The sequence below is a fragment of the Ranitomeya variabilis genome, chromosome 3 (assembly GCF_051348905.1).
Source record: "Ranitomeya variabilis isolate aRanVar5 chromosome 3, aRanVar5.hap1, whole genome shotgun sequence".
Taxonomy (NCBI): domain Eukaryota; kingdom Metazoa; phylum Chordata; class Amphibia; order Anura; family Dendrobatidae; genus Ranitomeya; species Ranitomeya variabilis.
This window is the reverse complement of record NC_135234.1, coordinates 249,346,066-249,373,917: the sequence shown is the minus strand read 5'-3', so window position 1 is coordinate 249,373,917 and position 27,852 is coordinate 249,346,066. Positions and strand designations below refer to the sequence as shown.

Below are 27,852 nucleotides of genomic sequence, written 5' to 3'. Positions count from 1 at the left end.
ATATTCGTGGTAGTTGTTTATGCCACCCCTTAACCAGAGGCAATTCTGCTTCATCACACCTCTGCTAAACCTATCGACTCTGAGCTGTTTATCATGTTCTGTTGCCTTGGGCTACCTAAGGAGATCCTTACTGATCAGGAGACTCCTTTTATGTCCAAGGTGACAAAGGATCTATACAAGCTTCTCCAAATGAAACATTTGTGCATGTCAGTGTATCACCCACAGACCAATGGATTGGTCGAATGGTTTAACAAAACCCTGAAAACAATGCTGAAAAAAGTGGTTTCCAAGGATGGAAGGTATTGGGACCTGTTACTGTCATATTTAATGTTTGCCACCTGCAAGGTACCACAGACTTCAATGGAATTCTTACCCTTTGAGCTATTGTATGGCAGGCATCCTAGAGGCCTGCTGGACGTAGATTTGGGAGCAGGAGGCTACTCCGTAAAAGTGTAATAGAGAGCATGGCCAGTATGCACGACCAGATGGCGGCAGTCATGCGTATAGTGATAAAACATCTTGTGGATTCTCAGGCAGTGCAGAAAGGCCTTTAACCCCTTAAGCCCCGAGGGTGGTTTGCACGTTAATGACCGGGCCAATTTTTACAATTCTGACCACTGTCCGTTTATGAGGTTATAACTCTGGAACGCTTCAACGGATCTTCACGATTCTGACAATGTTTTCTCGTGACATATTGTACTTCATGATAGTGGTAAAATTTCTTCTATATAACTTGCGCTTATTTGTGAAAAAAATGGAAATTTGGCAAAAATTTTGAACATTTCGCAATTTTCCAAATTTGAATTTTTATGCCCTTAAATCACAGAGATATGTCACACAAAACACTAACATTTCCCACATGTCTACTTTACATCAGCACAATTTTGGAACCAAAATTTTTTTTTGTTAGGGAGTTATAAGGGTTAAAAGTTGACCAGCAATTTCTCATTTTTACAACACCATTTTTTTTAGGGACCACATCTCATTTGAAGTCATTTTGAGGGGTCTATATGATAGAAAATAACCAAGTGTGACAACATTCTAAAAACTGCACTCCTCAAGGTGCTCAAAACCACATTCAAGAAGTTTATTAACCCTTCAGGTGTTTCACAGGAATTTTTGGAATGTTTAAATAAAAATGAACATTTAAGTTTTTTTCACACAAAATTTATTTCAGCTCCAATTTGTTTTATATTACCAAGGGTAACAGGAGAAAATGGACCACAAAAGTTGTTGTACAATTTGTCCTTAGTACGTTGATACCCCATATGTGGGGATAAACTACTCTTTGGGCGCATGGCAGAGCTCGGAAGGGAAGGAGCGCCATTTGACTTTTGAATGCAAAATTGACTGGAATTGAGATGGGACGCCATGTTGTGTTTGGAGAGCCCCTGATGTGCCTCAACATTGAAACCACCCACAAGTGACACCATTCTGGAAAGTAGACTCCTTAAGGAACTTATCTAGATGTAAGGTGAGCACTTTGACTCAACAAGTGCTTCACAGAAGTTTATAATACAGAGCCATAAAAATAAAAAATCATATTTTTTCACAAAAATGATTTTTCACCCTCAATTTATTATTTTCCCAAGGGTAAGAGAAGAAATTGGACCCCAAATGTTGTTGTGCAATTTGTCCTGAGTACGATGATACCCCATATGTGGGGGTAAACCACTGTTTGAGCACATGGTAGAGCTCAGAAGGGAAGGAGTGCGGTTTGACTTTTCAGTGCAAAATTGACTGGAATTGAGATGGGATGCCATGTTGCGTTTGGAGAACCCCTGATGTGCCTAAACAATGAAACCCCCCACAAATGACACCATTTTGGAAAGTAGACCCCCTAAGAACCGTATCTAGATGTGTGGTGAGCACTTTGACCCACCATGTGCTTCACAGAAGTTTATAATGCAGACCAGTAAAAATAAAAAATATTTTTTCACAAAAATGATTTTTCGCCCCCAATTTTTTATTTTACCAAGGGTAAGAGAAGAAATTGGACCCCAAAAGTTGTTGTGCAACTTGTTCTGAGTATGCTGATACCCGATATGTGGGGGTAAACAACTGTTTGGGCGCATGGCAGAGCTCGGAAGGGAAGGCTGGAATTGAGATGGGACAACATGTCGCGTTGGGAGAGCCCCTGATGTGCCTAAACATTAAAACCCCCCACAAGTGAAACCATTTTGGAAAGTAGACCCCCTAAGGAACTTATTTAGATGTGTTTTGAGAGCTTTGAACCCCCAAGTGTTTCACTACAGTTTATAAAGCATAGCCTTGAAAATAAAAATTCTTTTTTTTTCACAAAAATGATTTTTTTAGCCCCCAGTTTTGTATTTTCACAAGGATAACAGGATAAATTAGACCCCAAAAGTTGTTGTCCATTTTTTCCTGAGTATGCTGATACCCCATATGTGGGGGTAACCACCGTTTGGGAGCATGACAGAGCTCGAAAGGGAAGGAGCGCCATTTGGAATGCAGACATAGATGGATTGGTCTGCAGGCGTCACATTGCATTTGCAGAGCCCCTGATGTAGACCTCCCAAGGAACTTATCTGGATGTGTTGTGAGAACTTTGAAACCCTAAGTGTTTCACTACAGTTTATAACGCAGAGCCGTGGAAAAATAAAAATTTCCACAAAAATTATTTTTTAGCCCCCAGTTTTGTATTTTCCTAAGGGTAACAGTTGAAATTGGACCCCAAAAGTTGTTGTCCAATTTGTCTTGAGTATGCTGATACCCCATATGTGGGGGGGAACCACCGTTTGGGTGCATGACAGAGCTCGGAAGGGAAGGAGCGCCATTTGGAATGCAGACTTAGATGGATTGGTCTGCAGGCGTCACATTGCATTTGCAGAGCCCCTGATGTACCCAAACAGTAGAAACCCCCCACAAGTGACCCCATATTGGAAACTAGACCTCACAAGAAACTTATCTAGATGTGTTGTGAGAACTTTGAACCCCCAAGTGTTTCACTACAGTTTACAACGCAGAGCCGTGAAAATAAAAAAATCCTTTTTTTTCCCACAAAAATGATTTTTAGCCCCCCAAATTTTTATTTTCCCAAGGGTAACAAGAGAAATTGGACCCTAGAAGTTGTTGTCCAATTTGTCCCGAGTACGATGATACCCCATATGTTGGAGTAAACCCCTGTTTGGGCGCACGGGAGAGCTCGGAAGGGAAGGAGCACTGTTTTACTTTTTCAACACAGAATTGGCTGGAATTGAGATTGGATGCCATGTCACGTTTGGAGAGCCCCTGATGTGCCTAAACAGTGGAAACTCCCCAATTCTAACTGAAACCCTAATCCTAACCCTAACTTTAGCCCCAACCCAAGCCCCAACCCTAACCCTAGCCCTAACCCTAACCCTAGCTCTAACCCTAACCCTAGCCCTAACCCTAGCCCTAACTCTAGCTCTAACCCTAGCCCTAACCCTAACCCTTACCCTAGCCCTAACCCTAACCCTAACCCTAACGGGAAAATGGAAATAGATACAATTTTTAAATTTTATTATTTTTCCCTAACTAAGGGGGTGATGAAGGGGGGTTTGATTTACTTTTATAGCATTTTTTATAGCGGATTTTTATGATTGGCAGCTGTCACACACTAAAAGACGCTTTTTATAGCAAAAAAGTTTTTGCGTCTTCACATTTTGAGACCTATAATTTTTCCATATTTTGGTCCACAGAGTCATGTGAGTTCTTGTTTTTTGCAGGACGAGTTGACGTTTTTATTGGTAACATTTTCAGGCACGTGACATTTTTTGATCGCTTTTTATTCCAATTTTTTTGAGGCAGAATGACCAAAAACCAGCTATTCATGAATTTCTTTTGGGGGAGGCATTTATACCGTTCCGAGTTTGGTAAAATGGATAAAGCAGTTTTATTCTTCGGGTCAGTATAATTACAGTGATACCTCATTTATATCATTTTTTTTATGTTTTGACTTTATTCTGAGGACTATAACTTTTTTATTTTTTCACTGATCATGCTGTATTGTAGCTCGTTTTTTGCGGGAAAAGATGTCGTTTGCAGCGGTACCATGGATATTTATGTACATCTTTTTGGTCACGTGTTATTCCACTTTTTGTTCAGCAGTATGATAATAAAGCGTTGTTTTTTGCTTCGTTTTTTTTTTTTTTTTTTTACGGTGATCACTGAAGGGGTTAACTAGCGGGACAGTTTTATAGGTCGGGTCATTACGGACGTGGTGATACTAAATATGTGTACTTTTATTTTGCTTTTTATTTAGATAAAGAAATGTGTTTATGGGAATAATATATATATTTTTTTCTTTATTTAGGAATTTATTTTTTGTTCTTTTATTACACATGTGGAAATTTTTTTTTTTACTTTTTTACTTTTTCCCAGGGGGGGACATCACAGATCGCTGATCTGACAGTTTGCACAGCACTCTGTCAGATCACCGATCTGACTTACAGCGCTGCAGGCTTACCAGCCACCTGGTAAGCCACCTCCCTGCAGGACCCGGATGCTGCCCCGTGGCCATTTTGGATTTGGGGACTGCAGAGAGAGGCGGTAAGAGACGCTCGGAGCAACGTGATCACATCGTATTGCTCCGAGGATCTCAGGGAAGCACGCAGGGAGCCCCCTCCCTGCGCGATGCTTCCCTATACTGCCGGAACACTGCGATCATGTTTGATCGCAGTGTGCCAGGGGTTAATGTGCCGGGGGCGGTCCGTGACCGCTCCTGGCACATAGTGCCGGATGTCAGCTGCGATAGTGAGCTGACACTCGGCCGCGCTCCCCCCGTGAGCGCGGCCGATTGCATATGACGTATTATGCCGTCACTGGGAATTATGTCCCAGGTCACCTTGACGGGATAGTACGTCATATGGGATTAAGGGGTTAAACAAGGGGATCGGGTATTAGTCTTAGTGCCCACCACAAAAAGCTTATGGTCAAGTGGCAAGGGCTGTATGAAGTCCGCAAAAAGGTTATGGAGGTGAATTACCGAGTATACCAGCCTGGGAAAAGAGATGCCGCATAATTGTGTAATATAAATCTGCTAAAAGCATGGAAGGACCGGAAGTGTATGATTACAGATGCGACTCTGGTCATATCACCTGGGGACCCTCTGACACTGGCTCGGGAGGAGGTAGAGAGAGATAAAGATAAGCGACACTCTCTAAACGGCAGCGACGGGAGGCTCTGATATTAGTGCAAGAGAATATGGATTTATTCTCTGGACTGCCAGGCCCTACTTCTGAGATCCAACATGACATTATCACCGAGCGTCAGGTAAGGGTATGAATGAAACCATACCGTGTGCCAGAAGCCCATAGCCAAGCCATCGTGGGCGAGGTAAGACAAATGCTTCAGCTAAGAGTAATTGAGGAGTCCAAGAGTGAGTGTGCTAGCCCCATTTCACTGATTCTGAAGCCTGACGAATAGCTACAATTTTGTAACTGCTTCCGAATATTGAATGAACTGTCAAAATTTGACTTTTATCCAATGCACAGGGTGTACGAGCTGATTGAATGACTGGGGCAGGCCCAGTACTTTACCACACCTGATCTGAAGAAGGGTTACTGGCAGGTGCCTTTTACAGAGTTGGGGAAAGAAAAGACCGCCTTTATAACGCCGAAGGGTCTTTATCACTATGTCATCTTGCCTTTTGGATTACATGGGGTCCCAACCACGTTCCAGAGGCTGATGGACATAGTGTTAGAGCTCATCGGAAGTATGCGTCAGCGTATTTGTGTATTATCATCTTTAGTACTGACTGGCATACCCACTTGTCCCAGGTACAAGCGGTAGTGAATTGGGTATTATTGACAGTTAGTACCTTATTTTGCTGGGAGACCGGCACCCCTGACCAATCTCTTAAAGGGAACGAAGTCAGTCATGGTTTGTTGGAACACCCAGGTGTGGACAGCCTGTCCTCACCAGCCCTAACTTCATCGTACAAACGGGTGCCTCAGAGGTAGGCCTAGGAGCGGTTCTGTCACAGGATGTGAACAGAGAATAACATATGGTCACTTACTTGAGTAGGAAACTTGCCCTAGCCTATAAAAATTACAAAGTAGTTGAGAAGGAGTGCTTGGCTATTAAGTGGGCCTTGAAGTATGTACGTTATTATTTGCTCGGGAGACAGTTTCACTTGATGATAAACTGTTCACTATTGGTATGGATGAGAAATGCCAAGGAGAGGAATGCTCAAGTTACCAAATGGCTCCTGTCACTGCAAAATTTTAGCTTCACGGTGAAACATTGGGGGGGAAGGCACAAGGAAGTGCGGATACCCTGTCACGGGCACCCTGTATGGTGTCAGGTATTCATCCCCACAAGTTTGAACAGAAGGGGGGAATATTTGAGGTTGTGAGGAGAATCCTATATGAGGGCCAGTATGTGTCCCCCCGTATGCGTATAGAGACATATTAAACCCGCTGGAGCGCATTGCAATTACAGCAAAACGTCTGTGATTACAAGGCAGAGTGAAAGGGAGTGTGGATTTGGCAAAAGTAATTGACCAAGTAAGATTTTAGGAAAACCAGGATCGGTAGTGGGGCGAATCTCTCCCTCCACTCAGGGTTTTGGGAGTGGCTATATTTCCACGATTCACATTTAAACTCTCAGTTTTGTCTTGAGAGTGTGTTTTTGTTTTACAAGCTGCAGAGCAGGAGGCTCTGTGCAACACAGAGCCAGGGACTTCAAAGCTGCTGACGCACCCAAGAGATACGGCGGTGCAGATGGTTTGGACTGTTTTGAGGAACCGGCTGCGAACCGGAAGATATCTCTTACCTGTTTTTGTGAGTTTTCTTAAATAAAAACGTTTTATGTTGAACATTCTGGGGTCCCTGCCTTTCTGTGATACTGTGTGAAACGGCAGCACTACAATACAAATAAATTTGCATGAGACACTAACCCATCCATTGTCTGTCAAATATCAGAAAAAGTGAGTTTTGACCACTATGAAAAAAATAAATTAACAAACTGAATGGAACCTAAACAAACCCCACAGCATTCTCTTTAAGGAAGGGATGTCAAACTCAAATTCACAGAGGGACAAAATTAAATGCTTGGAAAAAGTTGTGGGTCAACCATGATATTTATTAAAACAATTTCTACAAATGAGGAAGTTTTTCCTTATCATAAAATATAACAATGAACCTTTTCATAAGGAAACAAAAGTACAGTGTAATTAATAGATCTTATCACATTGAAATAATATAATATGTTATGTGGCCCAATGGCCTAATTTAAAGAAGTTATAATAAATGATAAAAAAATTGAATAATGTAGATAATAATGTATGATGCCAACAAAAGTTCTCCAGTTCTACAGTAACCTTTGCATGCACGGTATGATGACCCTACTGTACCCCCTCAAATCCCCTGACAAATTAAGGTGACCCCATCACAATATGATTCCCCAACAGTAATCCCCACACGGCTGCGGGGGTCTGTGCCGGGCTGCGGGGGTCTGTGCCTTGTGGGGGGGTCTGTGCCGGGCTGCAGGGGTCTGTGCCGGGCTGCAGGGGGTCTGCGCTGGGCTGCGGGGGGTCTGCGTCGGGCTGTGGGGGTCTGTGCCGGGCTGCGGGGGGTCTTTGCTGGGCTGCGGGGGTCTGTGCCAGGCTGCGGGGATCTGTGCTGGGCTGCGGGGGTCTGTGCCGGGCTGTGGGTGGTCTGTGCCAGGCTGCGGGGGGTCTGTGCTGGGCTGTGGGAGGTCTGCGTCGGGCTGTGGGGGTCTGTGCCGGGCTGCGGGGGGTCTTTGCTGGGCTGCGGGGGTCTGTGCCAGGCTGCGGGGATCTGTGCTGGGCTGCGGGGGTCTGTGCCGGGCTGTGGGTGGTCTGTGCCAGGCTGCGGGGGGGTCTGTGCCGGGCTGTGGGGGGTCTGCGCCGAGCTGTCGGGGGTCCTTGGGGGTGTGTGTGCATGCAGGCATCGTCCAATGGAACTACAAGTCCCATCGGGCAATGCATGCTACAGTGACAGTGATTGACACATTAGCCAATGATGGGACAGTAGTAGTCCCATCATCTGGCAAATGTGTTGAATGTAAAAAACAAACAAAAAAACGAACATACAACATACTACATACATACAACATACTACATGCATACAACATACTACATACATACTACATACATACAACATACTACATGCATACAACATACATACTACATACAACATACATACTACATACATACTACATATATACATACATACATACTACATAATACATACATGCAACATACTACATACATACAACATACATACTACATACCTACTACATACCTACTACATACTGCATACATACAACATACTACATACATACAATATACTACATACATGCAACATGCATACTACATACAACATGCTACATACATGCAACATACATACTTGCAACATACATACAACATACATACTACATACATACAACATACATACTACATACATACAACATACTACATACATGCGACATACATACTACATACAACATACTACATACATACTACATACATACTACATACATGCAACATACATACAACATACATACAACATGCATACAACATACATACTCTACACATACTACATACATACTACATACATACAATATACTACATACATACAACATACTACATACATGCAACGTACATACTACATAGAACATACATACTGCATACATGCAGCATACATACTACATACATACTACATACAACAAACTACATGCAGCATACTACATACATACTACATATAGTTGAGGCCAAAAGTATTGACACCCTTGCAATTCTGTCAGATAATACTCAGTTTCTTCCTGAAAATTATTGCAATCACAAATTCTTTGGTATTATTATCTTCATTTAACTTGTCTTAAATGAAAAAGCACAAAAGAGAAAGAAGCAAAAAGCAAAACATTGATCATTTCACACAAAACTCCAAAAATGGGCCAGACAAAAGTATTGGCACCCTCAGCCTAATACTTGGTTGCACAACCTTTAGCCAAAATAACTGCGACCAACCACTTCCGGTAACCATCAATGAGTTTCTTACAATACTTTGCTGGAATTTTAGACCATTCTTCTTTCGCAAACTGCTCCAGGTCCCTGATATTTGAAGGGTGCCTTCTCCAAACTGCCATTTTTAGATCTCTCTACAGGTGTTCTATGGGATTCAGGTCTGGACCCATTGCTGGCCACCTTAGAAGTCTCCAGTGCTTTCTCTCAAACCATTTTCTAGTGCTTTTTGAAGTGTGTTTTGGGTCATTGTCCTGCTGGAAGACCCATGACCTCTGAGGGAGACCTCAGACGTCATAATGCCATGCACACGGTCAAGCAGTCCAGTGCCAGAGGCAGCAAAGTAACCCCAAAACATCAGGGAACCTCCGCCATGTTTGACTGTAGGGACCATGTTCTTTTCTTTGAATGCCTCTTTTTTTCTCCTGTAAACTCTATGTTGATGCCTTTGCCCAAAAATCTCTACTTTTGTCTCATCTGACCAGAGAGCATTCTTCCAAAATGTTTTAGACTTTTTCAGGTACGTTTTGGCAAACTCCAGCCTGGATTTTTTATGTATTGGGGTAAGAAGTGGGGTCTTCCTGGGTCTCCTACCATACAGTCCCTTTTCATTCAGACGATAGTACGGGTTGACACCGTTGTACCCTCGGACTGCAGGGCAGCTTGAACTTGTTTGGATGTTAGTCGAGGTTCTTTATCCAACATCCGCACAATCTTGTGTTGAAATCTGTTGTAAATTTTTCTTTTGCGTCCACATCTAGGGAGGTTAGCCACAGTGCCATGGGCTTTAAACTTCTTGATGACACTGTGCATGGTAGACACAGGAACATTCAGGTCTTTAAAGATGGACTTTTAGTCTTGAGATTGCTCATGCTTCCTCACAATTTGGTTTCTCAAGTCCTCAGACAGTTCTTTGGTCTTCTTTCTTTTCTCCATGCTCAATGTGGTACACACAAGGACACAGGACTGAGGTTGAGTCAACTTTAATCCATGTCAACTGACTGCAAGTGTGATTTAGTTATTGCGAACACCTGTTAGGTGCCACAGGTAAGTTACAGGTGCTGTTATTTACACAAATAAGAGAAGCATCACATGATTTTTCGAACAGTGCCAATACTTTTGCCCACCCCCTTTTTTATGTTTGGTGTGGAATTATATCCAATTTGGCTTTAGGACAATTCTTTTTGTGTTTTTTCATGTAAGACAAATTAAATGAAGTTAATAATACCAAAAAATTTGTGTTTGCAATCATTTTCAGGAAGAAACTGAGTATTATCTGACAGAATTGCAGGGGTGTCAATACTTTTGGCCACAACTGTACATACTACATACATACATACATACTACATACAATACATTCATACATTACATACATATAGACATACAGTACATATAACATAGATTACATACTCACCATCACTTGTCACTTTGTTCCCCGAAGCCAGTGTCACCTGTAAAAATTATTAAAATAACAAACAAACAATATACTCCCTGATCCGCAGAAATCCACGATTGTCCCACGACGATCTCCCATGGAGAACAGCAGCATCAGCTGATGCGACTGCTCTCTAGGGGCTCCAGGAATACAATGACGGCAGAAAGGTATCCTTCTGCACTGTATTCCTCCACCACTGTAAAAAAATAGTCCCTAGTCTTACTTTTGGCATTGCTGTGTGAGAAAAGTTCCCACGCAGCTTTTGCCATAAGGTGACACCAGTGAACTAAGGTAACCTCTCAGTGATGCACTGGAGGAGCCATTGTCTCCTGTCAGTGTGTCACTGAAGGTCCTATAGAGCAGTGACATCACCCTATAGGGAAGATTGTCATGGGACACTTGTTATTAATTGGACTGCGTCGGACAGGGAGTATAAGGTTTATTATTTTACTTTTTTTGCAGGTGATGAAGTATGGTAAGTATGGTGAAATTAAGAATAATAAAATACTTTTTTCTGGCTGTGTCTTTTTTTTAACTATTTCACTACTCTAGGATTAATAATGGATAGGCGTCTTATTGACGCCTCTCCATTATTAACCAGACTTAGTGACATTAACCCTTTATTACCCCATATCCCAGAGGAGAGGGGCTAAGTGCCGGAATTGGTGATTCTTACAGAACAAACTTACAGAACAGGAAGAAGCAAAACGCGAAACGCGCGTCGGGGCTGGCAGGATCAGCGGGCCACATGGCCAAGCATTTTGTGACAGACACAGAGCAGGTAATATGTATGGGGCAGGGGGTGCTCTTGCAACCTATTGTATGACCACAGCAGTAGCACTTTGATATCTAGTGCAGGGAGTTGTTTATTCATTTATGGTGTAATGTCATTGTGCAAACCCATGCCACAGTATTTGCATGATTGCAGCTAACTACATGCGCTTTATCTTACCCCTGCTAGTATAGTCACAGGACTATAGTAATTTATGTGTCCACATCTTGACATTAAATAGGAAGTGCATGGAATTTTGATTGTTTATGGTATAGGCGACAGGAATTGAAGGGAAGATGCATGTAGAAATGCACGTATATTTTGCTATCGTCCTCTAAATATACTAGCAGGGATTGAAAGAAGCGCATGCATTCTGCTGCAATCTTCAAAATACTGAGGAAGGACTTTTAGCAAGAGTCTTGCTAAAAGTCCTTCCTCAGTATTTTGAAGATTGCAGCAGAATGCATGCGCTTCTTTCAATCCCTGCTAGTATATTTAGAGGACCATAGCAAAATATACGTGCATTTCTACATGCATGTTCCCTTCAATTCCTGTCTCTGAAAATTATATGTCTGGCTCTAGCTGGCATCTAATTCTGTTGGTTTGTTTTGAGGTACCTTACTGACGTTCTTGTTTGTGTATATGTTTTTAATTATTTGTAATGAAAACTCAATTTTAACGGAAAAAAAGGTCTTTTGAGACACTTCTTTGAACACAGTCCATGTAGCTGTGGTTCCGTATGTTTTCAGTGTTATATGAAGTGTTGCCCACTCCTTAGGGGAATATGGGCTTGGGTATTTGTGCTTACTTTTACACAATGCAGATTTCCTCAAAATATTGGTAAACTTGCAGCAAGTGAAGGCATCCTGCTGTACAGGTCAACACTATCCATATTATTGTAATTATTTATTTTACTCCCTTATGAAGCGCCATTATTTCCGCAGCACTTTACAGACACGATAATCACTGTTTCTATTGAGGCTCACTACCTAAATTCTGTATCAGTAGAGTGCAGGAGGAAACCAACACAAATCCACATTTCTTATAATCATATATTTGCAGGTAGATTTACTATTCAATGAATAATCTTAGCTTTCATCTTCTGCTTTTTTTTTGTTACTTGCAGAAAAATGTGACCCATGTAACATTTGCAAATACCGTTAACATTCCAGGACAAAACAGCAATGGAGTTATCACTGCAGGAAACATTAGCATGCAGTTCTCCTGCACTTACAACATTACCATGGAGACTTCCCTATACACCGTGTTCAAACCCGTTATGACGTATGTATGCCAAGAATTAAACATAATAATAGCTACAGAGTAAAACATGAAAACTCATTGAGTGGTGCTGATCTATCTGTTATGTACTAATACTTCCATTGACCCTAACAGAAGCCAGAATCTGAATACAGGTGGTGTTGCGGGTGATGCTGGCACCACACTTGCAGCCTATGTGAACCCATCATATACTCAGCCCCTACAACAGTCGCAACAGGACGATCTATCAATAGGATCAACTCTATATTTTGGGATGATGACACAATTCCCAGACCCTGCGTTCGTTCTTCGAGTAGATCAATGCTTTGCTACTCCGACTAGTGATGGCAGTGGAGCAATAAAAGTGCAGCTAATTCAAGGAGGGTAAGCAATTGACTATATATTGACTGTTTATATAATACATGAAATTATTAAGACTCTATTACTCATACATCAGTATTATGATGAGATGCCATTTTACCACAGTATTCAGTTCGAGAGTGTGAAGCAGTATGAATGGTAATGTGTGAATATGGCCTGAAGGCCAAAAAAGCCCAAGTGTGACACCAGGGTCCAAGAAGCTGATATGGAGAGTTGTCTGAATAATTCATCATACCAGAGAGGTAATAGTTTCTGTGCAGCCTAACAAGATTGTGCTTACGTAGGTTGTTAAAGTGCAAAAAAAAATTTATCACTTAACAGAGCTATTGTTTTAAAAGAAAATCCGCTATGGTCACTGATGACTGACTAGCTTTCCAACACAAGTCCCATTCTTGGTGGCATGGAGTCATACTTTAGTGTTAATGCTTTGAGTGAAGATAGACTTTAAAGCAAATCTCTATCTTTTATGATCGTGCTATTTTGAGGTCCAAAATTCTTTGTTTTTAACATGGTTTTATAGGTAATCATTTTTTTTCTGAAACAGAGTATCCTGCAGTGGCTTATAGCTTATTTTAACTATAACCTGCTGACTTCTGGAAACCACTATTAGAGGATGCTTAGGCAGTTACTAAATTTCATTTTTAATAGCATCAAGAAGCTTTTATACTCTCTGGTGGTGGTTGCAGATATGTCTTACATAGAGTGTGTGTCGTTGCTTCTGCTTACAGGTTCCCATTGTCGTGTGCCGTTGGTTTGCTATGGCAGCAATCTTAGCCTAAGATTCGTAGGCCTTCTCTGAAGCTCATATTTGCTGATCTTCAAAAGGGACCTAGATTTACACTATATGATGCTTATATAGTACTAGATTGTGGCCCGATTCTAATGCATCGGGTATTCTAGAATATGCATGTCCCCGTAGTATATGGACAATGATGATTCCAGAATTCGCGGCAGACTGTGCCCGTCGCTGATTGGTCGAGGCAACCTTTATGACATCATCGTCGCCATGGCAACCATTATGACATCTACGCCGATACTGTGCCCGTCGCTGATTGGTCGAGGCGAATTCGCGGCAGACTGTGCCCGTCGCTGATTGGTCGAGGCAACCTTTATGACATCATCGTCGCCATGGCAACCATTATGACATCTACATCGATACTGTGCCCGTCGTTGATTGGTCGAGGCCGAATCAGAGACGCGGGATATCCATTATGACATCATCATCACCATGCTGTGCCCGTCTCTGATTGGTCGAGGCCTGGCGGCCTCGACCAATCAGAGATGCGGGATTTCCAGGACAGACAGACAGACAGACAGACGGAAAAACCCTTAGACAATTATATATATAGATAAGTGATCGGACAATCACAGATTTAAGTTCCCTAAGGAAACCAAGAAGTAAAAAATAAAGAAAAGTTTTTAAACATACAAAATATGATAAGAAGCCCAATATGGTGGCAATGTTTTTTTTTTTTAAACTACTGCATCTTTAAAAGGGTTTTCTTGTTGAAGTATGCAACTTATGGGGAAGTAAAACATTGGAAACCTTAACAGTCTGTAATACACAGGCTTCTGCCATGTTTCATCATTCCGTCAGTCTTCACAGGTATGCATATATGCAAATCATTTATAAGCAGTCACAATGACCAGTGTAGCTGTGAAAAATAGCTGAATCCTAACACTGCATATATTACATGTTGTCACGTTTTCCAGTGTTACACTCCCCTGCAGTTGTGTACTTCGCCTGGAAAACCTCTAAAAGACTAAATAGGCTGAAAGACAAATACAGCATATTTTTACATTTTCTTGGACAGTTGTGCTGTTGGAGATGGACCATATACTCAAGTGGTTGAAAATGGAATATCTAAGGAGGTCAGATTCAGTATTACAGCATTTGCCTTCCAAGACTACACTACTGTCTACATATTTTGTGATGCTCGATTGTGTTACACGCCAGCTGGCAGCTGTTCGAAAGTAAGTAATCTCCATTAGCCTCGAAGGTAAATCCTGTATTTTTCCTTGCCACTCAGTATCCTCCATTTTCAACGTGTAGTCTTTCTTTTAAACATTTCTGCTCTTTTTCATGCAGTGTTCATCATCTCGTGAGGCAACTCAGGAATCTGTTCAATTTGGTCTTGGCCCTTTTTCATTTCAAGGTAATGAATATATTCTATAAATTTATACAAATTTGAATATGCAAAATAAGGAATAATTTCCCTAAAGAAAGAAAATACTGAAACTTTTTTATAAGCTTCTTCATATCTCATATATAACTGTCTATTGGTTTCTAACCATCTTATATTGCCTTAGCACCATTGAGCCCATGTACGGGGATGAAACGCAAAGCACTCACAACCAGTTAAAAAAAAGAAACAGTTGTTTTCTAATCCCATATAACCACTTTCAATGGGTTGTCTGACCTCAGGCTGCACCACATAATCACCAATCACACATTAACAGTTCCCATTGTTCCTATCGAACACCATATCACAGCCATTCGCTTTTGTTTTGGCCAAAATACATTTTAAGCCGCCATCACAACAAGTTAGACTTTTTGGCAGGTCCCATACTCTTTTTAGGTATATTTTTATTTATTTTTCTTTCATTCCAAATATAAATTGTAATCCACCACCGTGCCCCTCCTATTTATACACAGCCACTTTCCCCAACCAATAAATATATAAATTAATTAGTAAATGTACTCTGTCCCACAATTCATTACCAGTCACACGCCGTCATTCTCAATGCCTCCCACTATACACCTCTGGCTCCCCTGTATCATTATATTTACATGCGCTCCTCTGCCCCAATTCATTGTCATGTCCTCTCTCTCTCCCACCCCTACCTTCTATTCATCATCATTTACTCTCCCCTCAGCCCCATTTCATCATCATTTTTTATCCTCCACCCTTAATTTATTATTTGTTCTCCCCCCAGTTCATTACCATTTGATATCCCTTACCCTCAATTTATCGTTTGCTCTCCACTATCCCACATCCTCAATTTGTCATTTGCTCTCCCTCACCCCCAATTCATCATTTGCTCTCCCCGCTCCCAATTCATCATTTACTCTTCCCCACTCCCAATTCGTCATTTGCTCTCCCAACCCCCTCCCACTCCCAATTCGTCATTTGCTCTCCCGCCACTCCCAGTTCAGCACTTGACCTCCCACCCCCCACTCCCAGTTCATCACTTGCTATCCCATGAGACCATTCAATTAACTCTATTAAACAAAAGTTTTCTATACTTACCTCTCATACAATCCTCTGCAGCTCCACTTCTGGACTGGCATCTCAGCGCTCTTACATGATGATGCACACATGATGATGTCATCGCATACGCGCCATCAGCAGCACCTCAAAAGGGGGGAAGGTTTGCCTTGGAGCTGCATGATCGTCACAGCCATGAAATCTCCAAGTCTCCCTGCACCGAGATGTATGCTGCCGGTGATGCGCGCCGGCACACGATACCCTGGGACCAGGTCAGCAGAAGCAGAAGAAGGGGCATCGTCCGGGACCCCGGTCTTTTCTTCTGTTCACCGGGCCCCATACAGCAGTAAGGGCAGTAATGCCCTGATGATGGGCCTGATGCTACATACCATGTTTATTAAGGATTTTAGACTTTTTTGTACCTCACTAGACAAGAGAAAATATTTAGAAGTTCGGGTACTGCTTACTGTGCTTGTAAAATATACTAAATTTACTAAGGATGTGCTTCAATTTTTTGCTTAAAATATAAAAGTAAGATTACAGTAATTTACAGTTAATACCACAGATATGGCCTAAATAATGACAGAAATGCATTTCAGCCCTGGCTGGTTTACAATGTTGGCAGTGGCACACTGCAGTTGAAAGATGCTCCTAATGCTAACCCATTATAGAGGTACTCACTAGTGTTGAGCATTCCGATACCGCAAGTATCGGGTATCGGCCGATACTTGCGGGTATCGGAATTCCGATACCGAGATCCGATACTTTTGTGGTATCGGGTATCGGTATCGAAACAACATTAATGTGTAAAATACAACATTAATGTGTAAAATAAAGAATTAAAATAAAAAATATTGCTATACTCACCTCTCCGACGCAGCCTGGACCTCACCGAGGGAACCGGCAGCGTTGTTTGCTTAAAATGCGCGCGTTTCCTGCCTCCCACGACGTCACAGCTTCTGATTGGTCGCGTGCCGCCCATGTGGCCATGACGCGACCAATCACAGCAAGCCGTGACGTAATTTTGAGGTCCTGGAAGCTTAATTCTAGGCATTCAGGATTTTAAAATTACGTTCCGGCTTGTGATTGGTCGCGTCGCGGTCACATGGGCGACGCGACCAATCACAAGCCGTGACGTCACGGGAGGCAGGACACGCGCGCATTTTAAAATTACGTCACGGCTTGTGATTGGTTGCGTGCCGCCCATGTGGCCGCGACGCGACCAATCACAGCAAGCCGTGACGTAATTTCAGGTCCTGAATGCCTATTTCTGCATTCAGGACCTGAAATTACGTCACGGCTTGCTGTGATTGGTCGCGTCGCGGCCACATGGGCGGCACACAACCAATCACAAGCCGTGACGTAATTTTAAAATGCGCGCGTGTCCTGCCTCCCGTGACGTCACGGCTTGTGATTGGTCGCGTCGCCCATGTGACCGCGACACGACCAATCACAAGCCGGAACGTAATTTTAAAATCCTGAATGCCTAGAATTAGGCTTCCAGGACCTCAAAATTATGTCACGGCTTGCTGTGATTGGTCGCGTCGCGGCCACATGGGCGGCACGCGACCAATCAGAAGCCGTGACGTCGCGGGAGGCAGGAAACGCGCGCATTTTAAGCAAACAACGCTGCCGGTTCCCTCGGTGAGGTCCAGGCTGCGTCGGAGAGGTGAGTATAGCAATATTTTTTATTTTAATTCTTTATTTTACACATTAATATGGATCCCAGGGCCTGAAGGAGAGTTTCCTCACCTTCAGACCCTGGGAACCATCAGGAATACCGTCCGATACTTGAGTCCCATTGACTTGTATTGGTATCGGGTATCGGTATCGGATTAGATCCGATACTTTGCCGGTATCGGCCGATACTTTCCGATACCGATACTTTCAAGTATCGGACGGTATCGCTCAACACTAGTACTCACCTCCTCATAAATTTAGCTCATATTACTCTAGCGTTCTTCCAAAGACTGCGCTACTAATGAATTGAGGCCTTATACTAAAAAATGGACCTGATTTCTCATCTAGCATGACCCACTGTGATAAATGTGAAGCATTTTAAGACTTTCTAGTCTACATTTATCTTGTTTAAGCCCCCTTCACATGTCCATGTTTCAGGTACATGTGGCATCCATTTTATTCACAAATACCACTTGTACCCAGTATAGTCTATGGTGCTGCACACATGACCATGTTTCAGACATGTCCGGTTTTTTCCCTCTGTGTGCTGTACGTGTTTAACATTGCAAAGTGTTGGAGAATTAATTAATTTTTCTTAAACCATACTGGAAGAAAAGTGATGACACAGGTATCGTCTTTTCTGGTACCAATATTATACTGATGTGTGAAGGGGGCCTTACTCTTGCATAAGTTTGGTAAATCTCAGTCTACATCGATTTGTCACTAAAGCTAATTAATTTAGATTTTGACTTCTGTAAAATAAAAAAAAGATCTGTTGGATGCTTCAAGCTTATACGTTAGCAATCAGAGGAAAATTAGAACAAAACATTCATCCTTTATTTTTCTTGAAGATGCAACCTAGTGTACTTGACTCTGCTTTTCAGTGCGGTGGTATCACACAAAGAAATGCATATACCACGCGGTGTATATTTATTTTGTATTAGACATTATTAGACCTGAGACAGGGACAAGAGGGCATCCTCTACGTCTGGAGGAAAGAAGGTTTAAGCATAATAACAGACGCGGATTCTTTACTGTAAGAGCAGTGAGACTATGGAACTCTCTCCCTTATGATGTTGTAATGAGTGATACACTACTAAAATTTAAGAGGGGACTGGATGCCTTTCTTGAAAAGTATAATGTTACAGGGTATATATATTAGATTCCTTGATAGGGTGTTGATCCAGGGAACTAGTCTGATTGCCGTATGTGGGGTCGGGAAGGAATTTTTTTCCCCAATGTGGAGCTTACTCTTTGCCACATGTTTTTTTTTTTTTGCCTTCCTCTGGATCAACATGTTAGGGCATGTTAGGATAGGCTATGGGTTGAACTAGATGGAATTAAAGTCTTCCTTCAACCTTAAATACTATGTCACTATGTATTATGTGTGACATAAGACTCTATGAGTGACCCCCAGCATCTGCACTGAACATAAGAATCAAACCAATGCGAACTTGTGGTCAGGTCACATTAGACCCCCACATTTACCATTTACACCAGGAAGTTATTTTTACAAATAGGAGATAAAATAGTGTCCTTTTACAATACATTGGGTTAGTATATTTCAGAGTAGCCTTTGTTTGCTGTATAAAAAACTGCAGTAGATTATACTAGTCGTAGAAGAAGCAGCCAGCAAAGGATGCTACATGGTAGACTTTGATAACATGGGGACCTCCTACACTTGTACTCTAATATAATAAAAAATGATTGCATCCTTATATATGTACTTCTAAAATGTCTGACATACTGTATCAAAGATATACCTAAAGACTCTAAAACACTTGTGAAGCCTCATAAGTCTTGTTTTCTGCTTGTTTTTCCTTTGTCTACAGATATCCTAGATGATTCTGCCAGCAGTCAAAACGGTAAGATATCCATTTCTGTACAAAATATATCATATATGATTGCAGACATTGATACTTTTACCATTTCTCTTAAAGAAACACTCCTCTTCCCATCAAAGTTTTTATCCTCTCAATATATTGCAATCATCATATTATAGCACTGTGTACTTACAATTGCTAATTTTGTCTTTCTACACAGAAAATTGTTCTCTTTTCCTGTAGGTCTATGATGTCACGTGATCAAAAACTGACTAGCTGAATTCTTCTAAGCTTTATGTAGAAACAGGACTTCTCTTTTCCCTGCATGAGTCATCCCCCTCTTCAAATCCTGACCCAGCTGCTCCCTTCCCAATCCTGCCAGGGACTTTTGCAGTGACTTATGATCCATGCAGGGAAAATAGTCTTCCTGTTTCTTCATAGAGCTTAGATGGATTTACTGTTTAATCATGTGATGTCATTGACCTAATGATGAAGAGAATAATTAACTGGATAGATGGGCAAAATGAGCAAATGTAAGTACATAATGCTATATAATATCATGACTGCAATATATTAAGAGGATAACAATTTTGATGGGGGTGCTTCATAAGTACATCTTGAGCACAGCCTTTTCATGGTAATTGCCTTAGGGAGACAACCAACGTCAAACTCTTGTGTTTCCAGTTATTTGACTTTAATAACAATTCATGTTAGCTGCCCTATATTCTACTGCTTACCTTCCTCATTCCTCTGTTGAGAAAGCAGTCTGCAAAATCCTTCTGTTCTACCTTTCCCCTTAAACATCCCTGTTTTCTGAACTGGTGAAATTTTTTCATGCAGAAGATGTATGAATGCTAGAATTGTACGTTTTAGAATGCTGAATTGTACATTGTGCATCATTTCACAATTTGATGAAATCTGGACCCTAAAAAAAGCTAGAATTAATGATTTTGATAGTAATGTTAAAGAACTGCTCTTGATGTGCACAGACATGCATGAAATAGTGACACTTCCATACTATAAACCAATATTACGATGTATAATGAAAAATTATATTAGGCACTGTATTACCCAGAAAAAGCTATTTAAATAATTGTATCCCCAAAAAAGAGAAAAGTATCCTATCAGTGATACCTATAATTTTTCTGGTTAGCCAACAAGGGTATTCTCCCTAGGATACTTTTGTCTTGTTTGGGCATAAAAGTATTTACAGAATAAACCAGAAATCTGCATCTGACTGTATAGTAGGTTTTGCTATTGTGGGATCATCTTTGCCCAATTTTAAACTTGACTAGAGATGAGCGGTACCATGGTCCAGGGGCCACATTAATATTCTGTGGCACCTTGACAGGAACCCTGTGAATCGCCTTGTATCTGCAGGCATCCTGAGCGCAAATAAATGCATGCAACATGTCGCAACAATGATGTTGCACAGGGTCTACAATCAGAACGGGCCCTGGAGATTCCGACAGAGAGGGGATGGATGGCAGGACCCCCTGTCTGGTGGCCACTGAATACTGATGTAGCCACTGGGCCAGAGTCCTGCAAATTATAGTAATAGGCAAATATATAATATTCTGTGTATGTCCTCTTTATCTACTGTTTTAGTAAAGGACTAATATAAAATATTAGTGGGTTGCCTCTATCCAGAATGTATTTCATTATTATTACATAAAGGATCTATTAATTAAGTGAATCTGTCAGCTGATGCATGCTGCCAAATCTGTGGGCAGCTGTAACAGACGCTGGCTGTATGAACACAGCCAAACATGGTTCACTTTGATGTATTTTGTTCTTGGGACAACGTCTTTATCAAGAAAACTTTCTTCCCAGGTCTGTCGGTTACTATGCTGCTGGGCAGTCTTCTGTGCCTTTGGATGCACCTATTTAAATGGTGAAGAAGTTACAATACTATGGCTTTCTCCTGGATCAAACCACTAATCAAATCAACCAAGTATAGAATTTCTGCTGAGCATATCCTGAACTATATTGTCAATTTTATTAAATTGTTTTCTTTTACTTTTCTCCAATTCAATAAAAATGTGATCTGATGTGTTATCAGTTTATTGAAGAACTGAGTAATAAACATTTAGATGTGAAGTTCTGTCATTCATTCATAAACGAATCCATCCAATTTATATTACTCCTAATAATCATTCATAATTTAGATTGTGTTTTCCATAGATTCATATTGAAATATTTGCAAGATTTATAATCAAATTAAACAGTATTGATGTATGCTCAAAATTGTTAATAACCAGTGATGAGCGAATAGTGAAATATTCGGATTGGGGAAAATCGGCACAAATAATTTCTAATTTCCGTGTATTCGTACCGAATAACGAATCCAATGCAAGTCAACGGGAAAGTCAAATATATTTCTGCTGGACCCAACAAACATGTCTCGGTGTATGGGAAAAGGCTGAAATGGATGGAAAAGCGCTTACACTAAAAGGTAACAGCATAGAGAAGATACCTGCATGCCTTTCTGACTCATATATGGTATCTGGGAATACTGTTGTCAGACTATTGCACCGGTTTTATGGATTTTTCAAAAGACCTAACAAACCAAACCAAAAAATTTTTAAAGGTAAAAATGCTAAGAAACATTTTTTCCTTCATAATCTTAATATATACTTACCTTGTAATGTTTTCACATCCTGTTCCTCCCAGATGTGTCCGGGTCCCAGAATTCCAAGCTGCGGAAGTTCACTGACCGCCATATTGGGACACCTAAGTGATGGGTGTCTCAATATGGAAACTGCTGGTGGTACCAACCTCTTGCGCAGTACCACCAGTCGAATACCATTGCACCAGACACACTCACACACACACACTATATACACCGTATGCACCACACACACACACACACACTCTATATATGCCACACACACACACTGTATATGACACACACACACACACTGTATACGCTGTATGCACCACACTAATCATTCGACTGATCCCGGCGGCAGATGCGCGACTTGTCTACAGGCAAAGGAAGCCAGTCACAATAAAGGGATTTTCCCACCAACGAAAGCTCATTTTAAAAATTGTCTGTGTCTGACCATGTATGAAGCATACCACATCTTCTGGGCAGGGGAGGAAGCAAAAGGCAATACTGGCATTATAGCAGGGGATCCCAGAGGATTTCTTTTGTCAGGTAAAATATTTCACTGACTGTTTTTAAACAATATTTTACCTCACAAAATGTATCCTCTACGATCTCTTGCTGTAATGTCAGTATTGTCTTTTGATTCCTCCCCTGCCCAGGAGCTGTGGTATATTCTGTACATGGTCAGACACAGACAATTTTTAAAATGAACTTTTATTTGTGGGAAAACTCCTTTAAAAAGCAAATATCAATGCCAACATGGCTTCTCCTAAAAAGTACACCAATAACAATGAAAGGAAAGCAGCAAAGGAGATTCTCAATGCTGCAAAGCCTGCCACCATTGTGACATTACCGCCCTCCTGATGCGATAGCCTCCATCTAGTTACATGTATATAACGCAAAATAAAAAGCTTGAGTGACTGAAGATCCAGAGTGAAGTCCTGCCGTACTCCGCAGTGGAGAAACCTCTTCTCGCGCCGACATAGTGGCTCCGCCTCCTTCCTGCCGCATGCCATAAGCTAAGCAATAGGTACAGGGAGGGTACTAAAGAAGTCTGGCTAGGCTAGCCAGGTCAGTGGATGCTGACGCAGGTCGGGTGCCATAATTCTGCTGCTCTGCACCAGCCACTGAGATCTAGGACCGTAGCCAGGTCCCTACACTTTCAATAGTTTCTCTTTTGTTAAATGTTTATTATCATTAGAAACGGTTCACAGCAAAGAGACATGTCTTTTACATGTTTTGAGATATTTATCCCTATATTGGTGGGAGGCCCCCACTTGGTGGGTGGCCCAGGACCCGGGCCCCTTGGGCCCCCCCTTAATCCGGGCCTGGCGCCGGGAAAGGTCAGAGAGGCCCAGCACCTGCGCACTGCAGTACTTTGCTCTGCCCTCAACAGGGCAGACAAAGTACGCCTGCGCCGGACATGCAACGTGAAGGCAAGAAGAGGACATCATCCTATGAAGATGGGAGGCCCTGGGCCGGACCGCAACACCCATCGGATTATACCCAGGTGAGTATAATCTAACCTCTTTTTCCTCATCTTTCAGGATACATCGGGGGCTTAGCTACAGCATTACAGAATACTGTAGATAAGCCCCTGATGCTGGTGGGCTTAGCTCACCTTCGATTTTGGGGGTGACAGGTTCCCTTTAATGAAATCATCTAGAGGTGCAGTGAGCAAATTGACACCACTTGTGTTAAACAAAATGTTGTACCACAAAATGTTATACATTAAATTTTTTCCACTATAATGTTGTTTTAGCTCCAGATTTTACATTTTTATAAGGGGAAATTGGTAAAAATAACCACATAATTTGTTACACAATTTCTCGTGAACATGGCAATACTCATTATGTAGCTGTATAGTATTATATGGCCACACAGCGATAATCAGAAAGGATGGAGCGCTATTTGACTCTTGGAGAACAAATTTTTCATTGAATAGTTTATGGACTCCATGTAAAATATCCCTAAGTGACAGAAACCTCCCTCAATTGACCCCAATTTGGAAACTTTCATGCCTCTTGAAATTGATCTACAGGTCTCGTGATGATTTTAATAGCAATGGATGTTGCTAAATGAAAATGCAAATATGCCATTGTAATGCCCAGTACGCTGTAATGTCCAGTACATTTACCCAGCTCGTGCTTCTGGAGACACACGCTCCATAAATTAAGTGGACTTTCCTTGCTACATTAATGCGAAACATACGGACGTTAACGGAGGTTAGGTATACCATGGGACTCAGGATAAAATGGCATTTGGATTTGGAGTGCATATTTTGCTGGATTTCTTTTGGTGGGAGCCACATCATTTTTCCAGAGCCTTTGTGTTACCAGTAATGTGAACACCCCCTATATTTCTGTTAAATGATGACAAACCTGAGTGAGGATTTTTATTTTTTGTGTTGAATAGAAGCTTTTATTGGTAGAATTTTGGGGTACAGAACATATGGATCACATTTATCCTGTGCTCTACGCTGAGCACTTACATCAAGTTTTCCATCTAAAGCTACAAAATACTTGATTCAGATGAAAGCCCCAAAGAATCCATTCATTAATGAGGCAGCAAAGATACTCTGGACTCTGTGTGTCTTCTATTCGGTGGTGTCCAGCTTTTAAGAGGTGTACAAAACTGTGTCAAAATGTACTTTTAAGCACATCTAAAAAGACAGGCACAGCTGGATGATGAGCAAAGCAGAGTCCATGGTGTCTCCATCTGCCTCATTATAGAGATCTGAGATTTCATCTTAATCACGTATTTCAGAGATTTACATGGAAACCATGGTGTAAGCGCTCAGTGCAGAGCTTAGCTGTGAGCTGAGCCTTACTGCATTCTTTGCGAGGCAGAGTAAACAAAAATTGAAACTGCAGCCGCTTTGTACTATTTTAATTCTTGAATTTTTGGAGGATTTTTAGTCTTCTTTTTGTGATTTTTCTATGAACTTTAGCGTTAGGACTCACAAATGTGAGGACCCTTGCCGAGGGTTGTGGGCTTACATATCTTAGCCAAAATATCAATTAATACCTCATATATTATTTATACATATGTTTTTTGCACTTCATTTTTCAGGGTGCAACCAGGCCTAGTATTTTTGGCCTTGTAAACTAGGGTGTCTGCCCTCTGGGCAGCCTGCCTGATCTAATAGAATTGGCGTCATTAATAAACTGTAAGCCAGACATTGTGCATTACCTGTGTGTGACCAGCACCCTATACAAGCCTCTTTTGTGCAATTATATACAAAGCAAGCACCCTCTCTATGAGTTGGTAGGCTGTGAGTGGTTGTCTCATCAGTATTTTGCACCTGTGTTGCCGCCATTTTTATCACATGGGCTTGCTGCATCATGGCAGTGCACTTGTTCAGACAGGTAAGCACTGCAGTCCCTTTATGCGGTTTTAATTCTTGAATTTTTGGAGGTTTTTTAGTCCTATTTTTGTGTTTATTCTTTGGCAGAATTAACAAATCAACAGCAAGACAAGAATTGGTTGTATTTATTTTTTTTCAGCATTTCCTTATTCCGGTAAAAGTGATTTGATGACTTTATTCGATTACAGAAATGCCAATGTAGATAGTTTTCATGTTTAGCCACTTCTACACAATAAAAACTATTTTTTTTGAAAATTTTTAGAAAAAATATTAATTTTGTATCTCTGTATTCTGAGAGCTATAGCTGTTTTATTTTTCCACTGATGGAGCTTTATGGCGGCTTGTTTTTTGCTTGTTTTTCAGCAATACCATTTTTATTTAATTTGGTCTTTTTTATAGTGTTTTATTCTATTTTTCTACCAGCGTTATGATGAAAAAGCAATGTCTTTGTCGCTTATTTTTCTATTACAGCGGTCACTGTAGAAGATAAACAGTGTGACAGTAATCCCTAAGAAGCTTAAGATTACATATTTCCTTTGTATTTTAGGAAAAAAAAATATCTTTTACATTTTAAAAATTCTAAAAAGGAAAAATGGCCGACGCAAACGTTTGGGCATCCTGCATGGTTAGTACCTGGTAGCACACCTTTTGAAAGTATCACAGTTTGCAAACTCTTTTGATAGACAGAGAAGATTCTTTCAATTCTTGTTTGAGGGATTATTAGCCATTCTTCCTTGGAAAATTCTTCCAGTTCTGTGAAATTCCTGGGTCATTTTGCATGCACTAATATTTTGAGGTCTAACAACAGATTTTCATTGATGTTCAAATCGGGGACTGTGAGGGCCATTGTAAAACCTTCGGCTTATGCCTTTTGAGGAAGTCTATTGTGAATTTTGACGTGTGTTTAGGATCATTATCCATTTGTAGAAGTTATCCTCTTTTCAACTTCATATTTTTTACAGGTGGCATTAAGTTTGCATCAAGAATTTGTTGAAATTTCATTGAATCCATTCTTCCCTCTAACCGTGAAATGTTCCCTCTATCTTTGGCTGCAACGCAACCTCAGAGCATGATTGATCCACCCCTTTGCTTGGTTGATGGTTGATGAGATGTTTTTTTCATGAAATCTGTGCCCTTTTTTTCCATACATACATTTGGTCAGTTCTATTTCGCCTCATTGGTGCACAGGCTTTGTTTCCAAAAATCAGACTATTTTAGATGTTCTTTTGCATAGTTCTGACACTGAATTTTATGGTGAGGAGGCAGGAGATGTTTTCTTCTGAAGGCCATATTTGTGCAGGTGTCTAAGTGGGCCTCCACCATTTTCATTTTCAGAGTGCAGGGCAGCTGCTTAAAAGAACCCATGGCTGCTGTTTTTTAGGACAAGGTTAGAGGAGGCTACATTTTTATACAGCTGGGAAATTTGTATCACCTGGTTTTTCCTAACGATGATAGCTGAATTTCTAAAATGGGCACACAGGCGGTGTACTTTCACAAGCAGATCTGGCAGCTCCGGGTAGCCTTTGAGAAACCGTTGAACAATGAGGTTAAGCACATGGGCCAGGCATGGTACATGTGTGAGCTCGCCTAGCCACCAGGTTCCGGCCACTGTCACACATGACCATGCCTAACTGTTGGTTCAGCGGTGTAAGTCTTGCAGAGCTGTCTGCAACTCTTCAGCATTGTGCGATTTGTCGCCTAAGCATATTAGCTTCAGCATCGCCTATTGCCACTTGGCTGAGGCTGTGCTGCAGTGCATCCAGCTTGTGACTCATGTTGTGATTTGGAAGATGGAGGCTGAAGAGTAGGAGGAGGAGGAGGTGCAGAAGCTGTAGACAGTAGGGGCAACCCTGATTGATGCAGGGCCCACAATCCTCGGCGTCGGGAGGACATGTTCCATCCCAAGGTCCGACTGGGTCCTGGCTTCCACTATGTTAACCCAGTGTGCCATAAGTGAGATGTACCCTCCCTGCCCAGACGCAGTGTCCACGTGTCAGTCGTTAGGTAGACTTTCCCAGTAACGGCATTGTTGAGGGCACAGCTAATGTTGTGAGACACATGCTTGTGGAATGCAGGGAAGGTACACCAGAAGAAATAGTGATGGCAGCCGGACAGCAGCCACCATCAGGTTGTGGAAAGCTTCTGTCTCCACAAGCATAATAGGCAACATTTCGAGCGCAAGCAGAAGACAAATGTGTGAATTTAGTAGTGGTCTGTGGGGCGTTGGCAGCGTAATTCCACTTGCGTTCCAAGGACTGGGGTATGGACAACTGAATGCTGCACTGGGACAAGGACATAGATGTGCTTGATGATGGTGCTAGTTGAGTATGTGCAACAACAGGT

General features: G+C 41.5%; 1 protein-coding gene across 1 annotated transcript in view; it reads left to right on the top strand.

Moving 5' to 3' along the window:
* Nucleotides 1-21,631, top strand: part of LOC143815766 (uromodulin-like) — a 76,424-nt gene extending 54,793 nt beyond the window's left edge. The window contains exons 6-11 of the mRNA XM_077295358.1: nt 12,305-12,462; nt 12,574-12,822; nt 14,634-14,793; nt 14,909-14,975; nt 19,541-19,573; nt 21,365-21,631. Of these exons, the coding sequence (XP_077151473.1) occupies nt 12,305-12,462; nt 12,574-12,822; nt 14,634-14,793; nt 14,909-14,975; nt 19,541-19,573; nt 21,365-21,429 (732 nt within the window). The 3' untranslated portion in view covers nt 21,430-21,631. The remainder of the gene's footprint in view (nt 1-12,304; nt 12,463-12,573; nt 12,823-14,633; nt 14,794-14,908; nt 14,976-19,540; nt 19,574-21,364) is intronic.
* Nucleotides 21,632-27,852: the final 6,221 nt, after the last annotated feature.